The 11,904-nt window shown below is 42.0% G+C and overlaps 1 protein-coding gene across 1 annotated transcript; it reads right to left on the bottom strand.

The window, feature by feature from the left end:
• Window positions 1–3,111: 3,111 nt before the first annotated feature.
• Window positions 3,112–11,861, bottom strand: TERF2IP (TERF2 interacting protein). Its single transcript, XM_019413129.2, has 3 exons — window positions 11,061–11,861; window positions 6,499–6,623; window positions 3,112–4,312 (listed from the first exon to the last, which is right to left on the bottom strand). Exons 1-3 carry the CDS (start codon window positions 11,749–11,751, stop codon window positions 3,908–3,910), a joined length of 1,221 nt encoding a protein of 406 aa, XP_019268674.1. The 5' UTR covers window positions 11,752–11,861; the 3' UTR covers window positions 3,112–3,907.
• Window positions 11,862–11,904: the final 43 nt, after the last annotated feature.

Raw genomic sequence — 11,904 nt, 5'->3', positions numbered from 1 at the left:
CCACTTGGAAACACAAAAGGCAGTTTTAACTGTTTTGTGGGCAGTGGTTACTTCTATATTCACTTCATTGAATAAAGAAAGGATGGTTTCTAAGCTGCATACAGCCTCTGGAAGCACCATAGGCCAGTAGACAGGTCTGCTGAATCCTTCTGAACAAAAGCATTTCACTGACAAACATGACCTCCTCTCTAATCACCATGTCTACCAATCTGGAATTTGCATGAACTATAACCATACCCAAGCAAGAACATACCTACGTGCTGACACGTTAGCACTCCTTTGCTTCCTAGCAAGATGGGAAAGCCAGCTTGAAATTAGTTTGTCATGCAGAAAATGAAAGGACAGTATATTTCCTGATAATGTGAATTCATAAAAGTGAGCTTTTCCCCAAAGCTCTGAGGGTTTCAACTGGGAACCAGAAACTATCCCACTATCTACCAATAAGAGAACGATTAAATGAATTACATTAAATCCACAATACTGAGTATTCTTCATTTATATTGTTTTTCCTTTGACTACTTAAAACATTATAAAAAAAAAAAATCACAATGAAAATACAGTAGCAACACCATACAACCACTTAGTCTAACATGTTAATCTAAAACTGGGATAAGGGGCGCCTGGGTGGCTCAGTTGGTTAAGTGGCCGACTTCGGCTCGGGTCATGATCTCACGGTCCATGGGTTCGAGCCCCGCGTCGGGCTCTGTGCTTACAGCTCAGAGCCTGGAGCCTGTTTCAGATTCTGTGTCTCCCTCTCTCTGACCCTCCCCCGTTCATGCTCTGTCTCTGTCGCAAAAATAAATAAATGTTAAAAAAAAAAAAATTTTTTAAACTGGGATAAAATTTTCAGTCTTCTCTCTTCTTCTGAAATGATAATACCTCTCAAAGTAGATTTTGGTGTATGAAGGTGTATGTGGATTTACCTTAGTGCTATAAAAACATCTTTGAATTTTATCAATTTGCATTGTTTGAACCAACTCAAAAGGTTAGGTCCAGGTTTGATGAGAACAGTGATTAACATTCCACTCCTGGATGGATCTTCTTATTCCTGGGGAAGGTGACTAGAATTTGTACAAGTTTTTAGCAGACTCTTATTTGGGTATTCACCTTCCCTTTCATGTCACATTCTCAGGGAAGCTTACACAAACTGCAACCCAAGAAAAATAGACTTTGATTGATTTAAGTTAACCCAGTCAATTTCATTTAGGAAGAGTTAGGAAGGGGCATGTGCCCAATTTCTGGCCAATGAGAAATCAAAGGGCTTCCAAGAAAGATTGCACCCAACTTTTGACCATGAAAGAAGCAGCCTAGAAGACAAGCCAGGGACAACAGAACAGAAAAATAGAATCCTGAAGGTAACTACCTCAGGACTTCCTATACATATAAGATATACATCCCCTTTTTATTTCCCTTATTGTTTCAAGTCCTTTAAATGAAGTTTTCTGTTACAAGCAATTAAATACAACTTACAGGTATAGGCAGAGGGGGCATATAATCCAGCACACAGCATTAGACCAAAACAAGAGAAAAGCTCAACAATCCAAGTGTCAGCTTAAACTTTTAAAATGCAACCATACCTGCTTAAAGGGATACGGAACAAAGGAAAACCAAATACCAGGAGCAGAGCCCACTGCTGCAGTTTGCAAAGAGGAGACAGAAAGAAATGTTTCTGCCACTAATGAAGGTGTACAAGTTATTTAAGACCTAGAGAATTTCAAAAGCTCAACTGTGGAGTTAGTGGAAAATAGTGAGGAAGGCGTCTAACTCAAGAGCTAAAATGAGTAAGAAATGATGTTTCCCAGAGCACAAGCCTCAAGAAGTCAAGGAAAGAAACCCCAAAGAATAAGAATCTGGCGGATTAAAGGAGAGGTATCCTAACTTTAGGAACTGAACAGCTGGTCTATGGAGCAGATGCAGCCATAGCTCAATGCCATTAACCATTAAGATGCAACTCATTTTCCTTGCTTAGATTTGTGCTCCCAAAAATACTTGATAATTTGTTTCCCCACATATTATCTCCCAGACTAAAAAGTAAAACACCAGATAAATGACAAAAACAGATATTTGGAAGTTACTGGTTTATAATGAGTACTTTAAATATCTTTTCAGAGTCTAGATATAATGAATCAGACCCTTTTGCACACGCTTTGACAAAACAAATTTCTAGGCTTGTAAAGCTATATGAACTTTACTAAGGTATAAACATCCCAAATGACATCTCCGTTTCACACATGAAGTATTGATTTTCAACCACTCCAGAGTCCTGATTGGACGACACATTTTAAACAAATGCCTACCACCCAACCTTTCCCAATATCCACTTAAAAGTTACTCCTGGAGTGAGCTAGGTACTCCTGGGAATAGTTTTATCCTTTCAACATACTCAAGAGAAGGGCAAAGTGAAGCATTTTGATTTAGAATGGGTTCCTCCAGAAGCAGACTCTAAGAATTCGTGTTTAACTGAGGATTCCACAATGCATTTTATTAGGAAAGTGCAGATGTGAAACCACAGAAGGAAGCCTATGCAGAGTGCATTCATAAACCACTACCACTCTGGGCAACCATGCTGGTTTCTGCTGGGGACCTTTAAAAGATGGTATGGAACCCATTATCTCACTCAAGGGGTGCATCTCAAATATTCAGTTGCGTCATTTCTCTGGACAGCAAGGAAGCTGGATATGCATCCTCTAATTCTCACCCGCCATCAGCCAAAAGCCACTCCCAGCAGCATGAACTCCAGAGCACTTCAAGCAGAGGGGAAACCTTAAGAAGGTGCTTGCAGTAGGACCCCTACTTGTGGCATGTGCAGGAATGTAAGTGCCCAAGGGATATGGGTAGGGCAGAGACACCTTCTGTTACACACCTGATGGTTCCTGATTGGCTTCTCACCCTTCGGCTTTCAGCAGCTCATGGTGTTTTCCCGTCCCTCACAGTCCTTGACGCAGATCTTCTCTCTGCTCCATCCAGAAAATCTAGCATCCTTCTAATGGCCTACTAGTTCTAATATGGAACCATTTTGTTCATTATTGACTTAATTAAGAGCCAAGAAATGTCAGTTCCTTTATGGTTTTTATATCGAAAAGGTTTCATGAATACAATCAAAGAAAACACTTGGAGATTCAAAGTTCTTTTTATTTTCAACAACAAAAGTGACACAACAAAGAGGAATCAATTCACTAATATATAAATCTAACACAGTCCTTAGCACAAAATTGTTTTTAATAAATAAAAACACGTTACTGATAACTGAGTAAGACTGTTCTTAAGACTCTCTAGGGTTTTGTGTGCGTTTTAAACAAAACTGGGTGGTAGATAAAGAAACACGTGCTACAAGTATGACTGACAAAGACTGAAAGAAAAGAACAGCCAAAGGAGCAGGGTCCCCAAATATTAAGTTAGCAAAGGGAATATGGGATTTTCAAAGCAGTCTAGAAATCAGAGCTCACTAGGTGATGCAAGGGTTTAGGATCGTCCAAGTTCAAGACCTTGTAATTAAATCTTTCCACATATCTAGATCCTTGATTTGGAATCTATCATAATCTAGAAGAGTTTCTGCCAAAGGATAGAGGCTCTTTACTCTCCTCTTTTGACTTTGTCACTAGCTCCTGAAACCAATATATAGCAAGGGTTCTGTTCAGAAAAGGATTACTACTACAAAGACCAACCTCTGTCTGGTGTGGATTTCCCTTTATGAACATACTGATACTGCCAGGGACAACTCTAAATATATCAAATGTCTTTTACTTTTATCCTCCTACACAACTCTGCTTGGCTACAAAATCTAAGACTCATAGAGCAATGGCAGCATTGGTCAGAAGACAAGTGTCAGTTCCAACGACAACGTTGACAAAAAATTTTTTTTAACCTCTCTTGCCACATCTTTTTTCTTTCCTCATTGTCTTGCCAATTACTTCTTTCGGAATTCAATCCGCCGAGCTACATTCTGAGCACCAAATTTTTTGACCAATGCATCTCTGGCATCCTCGTCATCTTTTTGCAAATCTAAGTCATCCTGTCGGGACCAAATGGGATACCCATCAGCCCTCTGACCGGACTCTAAAAAGGAGGAAGTAGCCTCCAACTCACCACTATTTTTTAGGAATGCCTGTGTAACTGTTGACAGATCCAAGTTAAACTTTTCCATTAACTGCCTGATGATCTTAATGGCAGCTCCCACCTCTGGTGGAGAAACTTTTTCTTCTTCTTCTTCTTCCTCATCCTCATCAGGCTGTGTCTCAGAGTCTTCCTCGGGTGTAGGTGGATCATCATCACACATTGTTATGTGTATTTCAAAATCGGGGCTCTCGTCAACCTAGAGAAAGTGATGAATACGACCAGTTCCTAATTACCAAGTCCCAAACATTCTTGCGATATCTAGTCTCTCCCACCACCTTGCTTGCCCTTTTCACCCCAATCACATTGGACTTCCTTCAGTTCTTCCAATACGTTATGCTCCTTCTTATACTTACTCATGTTGCATGTGTGTATGTAAGTTTACGTACATGATGGGTTAAGGGGAGGGGAGTGTCTGTGTATGTAAGTGGGGGATATAAGTGTGCTTTGTGCACATTATGTGTATATACATGTATACATACAACTATGGTATTCCAACAGAAAATGAGAAGCTACAGTAAATAATGAAAAATATGTGTATGTGCATACATGTCCACGTGTACACACATGTTCATTAGGTCATTTTTTAAAGTTTGACTTCAGGGGCATCTGAGTGGCTCAGATGGTTGAGTGTCCAACTTCGGATCAGGTCATCATCTCACGGTTTGTGGGTTCAAGCCCCACATCCAGCTAGCTGCTGTCAATGCCAAAGTTGTCAGCACAGAGCCCACTCTGAATCCTCTGTGCACCCCTTCTCTCTCTGCCCCTCACCCAATCACGCTCACGCTCTCATTCTCTCTCAAAAATAAAAACATTTAAAAAAACAAAAGAGGCGCCTGGGTGGCTCAGTCAGTTAAGCATCAGATTTGGCTTAAGTCATAGCTCGCAGTTCCTGAGATTGAGCCCCACACTGGGCTCTCTGCTGAGGCCACTTCAGATCCTCTGTCCCCTTCTCTCTCTCTCAAACGTAAAAAAAATAAATACAATAAAAAATAAAGAAAAAAAAAAACTTTGGCTTCAGTGTCAGATTGTAAGCTCCCTAAGGACAGGAACTGTATCTCTTTTACTCTCATCACTTATATCCCCAGTACATACCAATACCTTCACTTAACTACTCAAAACACACAGATGTATGAGCAGACTAGGGTCTCCGTACTATACTACATTTAGGCACATTACAAAGCACGTTATGTGAGAAGAAACCTACGTAGACCATGCTTGCATTTCAAAGTTTATGGAAAATTGACCAAATATAAAACAAAACTCAGACTTCAAAAGGCAACAATCACTAAATTCTGCCAATTCTTGTGCATTCCTTCATTCACCAATTATAGATCTTTAAATTATTTTCCTAACAATGAGGCCTGATCACTTCCCTTTACAATAAGAAAAATTAATTTAAAAGTTCCTTTTTCATGGAAAAAATATGCACATATAATTGAGTCTTCCTTTTAAATTACTCCTCACTACTTTATAGTTCCTGCCTTTCCCTGTAACTATGATCAAATATGGGACTCCAACAGAGTATCAGAAGCTAGACCAAATAAGGAAGCATTAAAAAAATCCCAAAACCACTCTAAGTACACAAAAACCTAAACTTGCTTTTAAAAAAAAAAAATTAAACTCCTTCAAAAATTGCATTTATTTTCCTGAGAAGCACAAAAATATTTTCAAAAGATAAATCCACAGTCTTAACTTTGAAAACCTTACACTGTGATCAAAGTATCCAAAATAGGATGCTGTCTACTGTTTCAAAATAATTCTCATCAGGGGCACCTGGGTGGCTCAGGTGGTTAAGCATCTGACTTAGGCTTGGGTCAGGATCTCACAGTTCATGAGTTCGAGCCCCATATAGGGCTCTGTGCTGACAGCTCAGAGCCTAGAACCTCCCTGGGATTCTGTGTCTCCCTCTCTCTCTACGTCTCCCCCACTCACACTCTGTCTCTCTTTTTCTGTCTCAAAAATAAACAAACACTAAAGAAAAATTTTTTAATAATTCTCCCCAATTTTTCTCCCTCTCCCCCTTTTTTCTAAGAGACAGAGAACACACACGCACACATGTGCGGGAGAGAGGCAGAGGGAGGTGGAAAGAGAGAATCCCAAGCAGACTCCATGCCCAGAGCAGAGCCTGACGAGGGGGCTCGATATCACAAGTGAATCATGACATGAGCCAGAATCAAGAGTCAGATGCTTAACAGCATGAGCCACCCACACGCCCCACCCTCAAAACTGCATGCCTGAAACCAAGATCAGTCCCACTTTCCATTCTCCCACTCCGAACCTTACCTTTCAGGGCCTTAGGTGTACAAAAACTAAATGCAATAACCAATTTTAAAGAAGAAGAATAGAAGCAGAGAAAATAGGAGTTAAATCTAGTCTACGTACCACAATCTCCTCAAACTCCCGGGTGGCTTCTACAAGCATCTTTTTGACTGCTTCTTCATTCTCCTTGATCTCTTCCTTTACATATTCTTCTTCAGGTAAGTCAGGAGTTCTCTTATTCTGTGGTTCTATGAAAGAAAAGAACAGCACCAGATTACAATTAGCATCTTTTGCAGAAACCAAAAATACAGTGCTCTGTGAACTCTGAGCCAAAAGTGAGCCTGTACTTTTTTTCTATTAGAAGACATCAGTTTTTCATCAAGATAAGAAAAACATAAAATACACATGTTCAGAAATGTCTACTCTTGCTTCTGAAGAGCTGTACTATCCAAATGGTGATATATTCCTTAGATTGTAATACGGAAAATAAAAATACTCTTCAAGCATAATTCATTTTTTGGTTTGTATTTATCCATAGTGCAAATTAACAAAACTGCCATAAACTGGATTCTCTGGGAAGCAGATTGTGAGATGGAGATTAACACATGGTGTTTAGTAGGGAGTGACCCAGGGAAAACCACTATTGAGAAGAAAGCATGAGTGGGCAGAGAGGGAAGCTGAGCTGTGAAAGAGTTCCAACAAAGCCTCAGCTGAAACCATAGGGAAGTCTGAACTAGGAAGTCCCTTCAGAATCAACTGTGTTGGGATGTGGGAGCCATGGCAGAACTCCGCACAGATCAGTCCCTAAATGCTAGCCAGCCTAAGATGTCAAGACTTTGGGTGAAGCAGCTCTCCCAGCTGAAGACAGATGTGGAAGGTACATCACAATCTACCACATACCATCTAACAGAAAGGAGGCCCTCCTAAAGCTCAGCATCCTCCTCTTTCTGTTTTACTTTGTTCTCTTAGCATTTAACTGTGCTCTCTTTTCCACTTAACAAAAACTGACTGCTATGGGGCAGCATAAAGAAGTTTTTTGTAATGGAACTCTTCTGTATCCTGATTTAGGTGGTGGTTACACAAACTGTATAGGGACTAAAACACATAACCAGAAAATACCATGGTGGTTCCTCAAAATACTAATCATGGAACTACCACATAATCCAGCAATTCCACTTCTGTACACTCAAGACAAATGGAACCAGGGTTTCAAACAGGTATTAGTACACCCATATTCATAGCGGCATTATTCCTAACGGCCAAGATACGGAAACAACCTAAGTGTCCATCAGTGGGTGACCACATAAACAAAACGTAGTATACACAATGCAGTGGAGTATTATTCAACCTTATAAAGGAAGGACATTCTGACACATGCTACAACATGGATGAGCCCTGAAAACACTGTGCTAAGTGAAATGAGCCAATCACAAAAGGACAAATATATGACTCCACTTACATGAGGTAGCTAGAAACACCAAATTCTTAAAGACAAAAAGTAAAATGGTGATTGTCAGGGGCTGGGGGAGGGAGCAAAGGGGAGTCAGTGTTTAATGGGTAGTTTTCCAGTTTTAGGAGAAGAAAAAGTTCTGGAGACAGATGGTGGTAATGGTTCCATAACAATGTGAATATACTTAAGGCCACCAAACTGACCACTTAAAAATGGTTAAAAGGACAAATTTTATGTAATGTATATTTTACCCAATATCTGTAGATATTACCCACTTTGTTAATTTTTGTCAATCTGATAGACAAAATACAATATTTCCTCGTTCACTTTCCTGAAAAACATCACCATGCACGTTTGTTATTTCATTTTCCATGAGTCAGAAGTCCATGGCTTATATCATGCCTCTGTTCAGGGTCTAATTTACTTTTATTTAATAACAATATTCTGCATTTGTTTATTGCCATTTATTTCCTTTTCTAGAAACTTCTTGTTCCATTTCTTTTGTTCACTGTTCTGCTAGATTTTCTTTTACTAACTTCTGCAAGATCTTTGGACACTAAGGAAACTAACTCTGTTCCAATGTATTAGGAATATTTTTCCGGTTTGCTGACTTTTATGATGAGAAGTTTTTAACTTCAAGTAATCACATATATACAACTTTTTTTTTAAATCTTCTTGGTTTCAGGACTATCACCACGCACATATTAAAAAATATACTCAAGGCAACCTACTGAATAGAAAGAAGTATTTACAAGTCATATATCCAATAATCCAAAAAGAGGTTAATAGCCAGAATAAAGAACTCATAACAAAAAACCCCAAACATTCCAATTTAAAAATAAGCAATCTGAATAGATGCATTCCCAAAGACATACAAGTGTCCAACAGGCCCATGAAAGGATGCTCAACATCACTAATCATCAGTGAAATACAAATGAAAACCACAATGAAGTATCACCTCAAAATGACTTATCTGTCAAAATGACTTATCAAAAAGACAAGAAATAACAAGTATTAGCCAAGATGTGGAGAAAAGGAACCCTTGTGCACTGTTCGTGGGAATGTAAATTGGCACAGCCACTATAGAAAACAGTATGGAAGTTCCTCAAAAAATTAAAAATAGAAGTACCATATGATCTAGCAATACCACTTTGGAGTATCAATCTGAAGGAAATGAAAACACCGATGTGAAAAACTACATGCAACTCTACGTTCACTGCAGTTTCACTGTATTATTTACAAGAACCTAGATATGGCAACAACCAAAGCGTCCACCGATAGATAAAGATGTGATGTGCATATACACTGGAATACTACTCTGCCACCAAAACAAGACAAAAAACAACAAAATCTTGCCACTTGCAAGAAACATGGATGGCCCTAGAGGACATTATGCTAGTGAAAGAACTCAGACAAAGAAAGACAAATACCACGCTGGTAAGTGGAATCTAAAAAAACCAACCACACAAAACAAAACCCAAACTCACAGAAAAAGAGAACAGGGAGGGAAGAGGGTTGGCATGGGGGACAGGGCAGCAAAATGGATGAAGAGCATCAAGAGGTACAAACTTCCAGGTACAAAGTAAGTAAGGCAGGGGGCTTTAACATGCAGTAGAAGGAATACAATCAGTAATACCGTATTAACTTGTATGGAGACAGACAAAAACCAGACTTACTGTGATGATCAGTTTGCAACATATAAAAACGTAGAATTACTAGGTTGTACACTTGAAACTGACACTGTAGGCCAAATGTACCTCAATTTTTAAAAAAGATCAATAAATAGCAGAATTAAAAAATAAAAAAGTATATTCATCCATATTGTTTGTTTAAATAATACCTACACCCAACGGTAGGGCTTGAACCTATACCTACAGTCCTGACATCAAGAGTCATATGCACTACTGGCTGAGCCAGCCAGGTGCCCCTCACCCTTATTTTCTTAGTGATTTTAGAATTTTAATTTTTACAATTAAATTCTGATCATCAAAATTAAATTACAGTAGGGTGAATCCAGCTTAATTTTCTCCAAGGTTCCAAATGGCCTGCCCATAGTCCCAACCCTACTGGATTTCAAAGCAAAGCCCCATGCGATCTACTTCACCCATACGCATAACCTTATCCTCTCTCCTAGAATTCTCCCCCTTGCTTTAGTCCATTTTAGCCACACTGGTCTGTTGCTCCAAGAACACACCAGCCATATTCCCACCTCCAGGCCTTTGCACTCAATATTCCCTCTGCCTGAAACACCCACTGATAACCACCTGGCTTGCTCTTTCCCTTGGTCTCTGCTCAAATACAAGCTTTTATAGTGACTTTCCTTATCACCCTATAGAAAACAACCTCCTCCCCAGCCCTTACCCTGATTTTATTTTTCTCTATAACACTTACCACTGCCCAGCTAGTATGTTAAGCTCCATGACCGCAAGGACTTTTATTTATTGTTATATCCCAGCAGGATAACAGTGTCTGGCACTCAAATATCTGTTGAATGAATGAATCTGAAATGTCACTTTTACCAAAAACAAATTCCTACTAAGCATGCTGAACAGGAGAAACAGATTTACCTCCCCATCTCGAAATGTTATATGGAATCGCCACATAAGGGGGGTGGGGAACATGCTTCTTTAAACAAAAAGGTCAGTTTAACCTGTCAATACCGGTTACATGAAAAGTGAAGCATCTTAACAGTTTTGCACTGAAGCCCTAACCGCACCTGAATCCCAACGTTCAGTTCAACTACATTAAAAACGCACTTCACCTGAGCGAGACCAGGAAGATCATTCCAACTGACGAGAACCTTCTGTGAGTACGCATAGACGCCAAAACATGAAAATAAACTGGTCTGGCATGCCTTTGAAAAAGCTTACACTGACTCTACCTGAACAGAGAGAAGTATTTCTGGAAACCAGCCTCTGGAAAAGATACGGTTAACAACACATTGCCTCCGGGGAAGAAAACGGGGTAGCTGGTGGCTAGAATCAGGTGGAATGTCTATCTAGCCTGTTTGTACCATTTGAGCATCAAACCACGTCAGCTACCGGAAAAAGGTAAATCGAAGTGCGAGTAGAAAATGGTGCAATTTTACCCGGATGTCTAAAGGGGGGGGGGGGGGGGAGGGCCGGGCGACGCTACCGGAGACGCCAACATGGACACCGGACGGAAGGGGGGAGGAGCCCCGCCCCCACCCGCACAGGTGCAGCAAGAGCTCCCGCGTTCGCGGCAGAGACCTCACCCCCACTATCGGCGGCCTCGGGGTCCTGCTCAGCTTTCCGCTTGAGTTTCTGGGAGGAGGGGCTCACTGGGGCGTCCCCCAGCAGGTACTTATGCTCCTGGCCCCGCAGATGCTTGAGGTAGCGGTCCTTCATGGACTGCCACGAGTGCTGGGTGAGCGAGCTTTTCTCCATCGCTTTCCACAAGGCGGTGCCGGTGACGGAGCTGGGCGAGCGGGCATTTTCCTTCACGTACGTCAAGATGGCCACGTCGTCCGCGTCCGTGAAGACGATGCGCCCCGTGGGCGGCTGCGGCTCGGGCTGCGCGGCGGCGGCGGCGGCCGCGGTGGCGGCGCCCCCCTTGGCCGGGGCCGCGGGCTTCGTCTCGGGGGCCTGGCCGGCCGTCGAGCCCAGCCGGTAGGCCTCCAGGTCGAGCCTCTCGTTGCGCTCCACGCAGTCCAGGATGTACTGCGTGGAAATGAAGTCGCCCGAGGCCTCGGCCGCCGCCTCCCCGGGCTGGGCCAGCAGGACGGCCCCAGACTCCTGCACCCGGCATAGGGTGCCGCCGCCGTGCAGGATGAGCGTCGACAGCCGACGCTTCGCCGGGCTAGGACGCACGTAGAAGGACATGGAACTGCCATCTTCCCTCACGAACAGAGTCGAGGAATGGGTGGGCCCGTTGGGGTCTTTGCCCAAATCCATCGCCTCCGCCATAGCTGACACCAGGCACCACGACAGCGGTCCCCCAAACAAGCCTCTGACGCACAGAGCGAACCCGAACGAACGACGGTTCTAGACGCGTCGGCCGCGAAGCCCCGCCCTGCGCCTGCGCAGTAGCAGCGCGCGAAGAGCGCCCGCCCCCTCCTC

The sequence above is a fragment of the Panthera pardus genome, unplaced genomic scaffold (assembly GCF_024362965.1).
Source record: "Panthera pardus isolate Hobbes unplaced genomic scaffold, ASM2436296v1 HiC_scaffold_19, whole genome shotgun sequence".
NCBI lineage: Eukaryota > Metazoa > Chordata > Mammalia > Carnivora > Felidae > Panthera > Panthera pardus.
This window is presented reverse-complemented; position numbering and strand designations above follow the sequence as displayed.

What these genes read in the sequence shown, in the direction of transcription:
- TERF2IP (XM_019413129.2), bottom strand. Translation starts at nt 11,751, where the DNA reads ATGGCGGAGGCGATGGATTTGGGCAAAGACCCCAACGGGCCCACCCAT. An exon ending in CGAGGCCGCCGATAGTGGGG is followed by an intron (nt 6,624 to 11,060) that starts GTGAGGTCTCTG and finishes TTTCTTTCATAG; the next exon opens with AACCACAGAATAAGAGAACT. An exon ending in GGGAGTTTGAGGAGATTGTG is followed by an intron (nt 4,313 to 6,498) that starts GTACGTAGACTA and finishes CACTTTCTCTAG; the next exon opens with GTTGACGAGAGCCCCGATTT.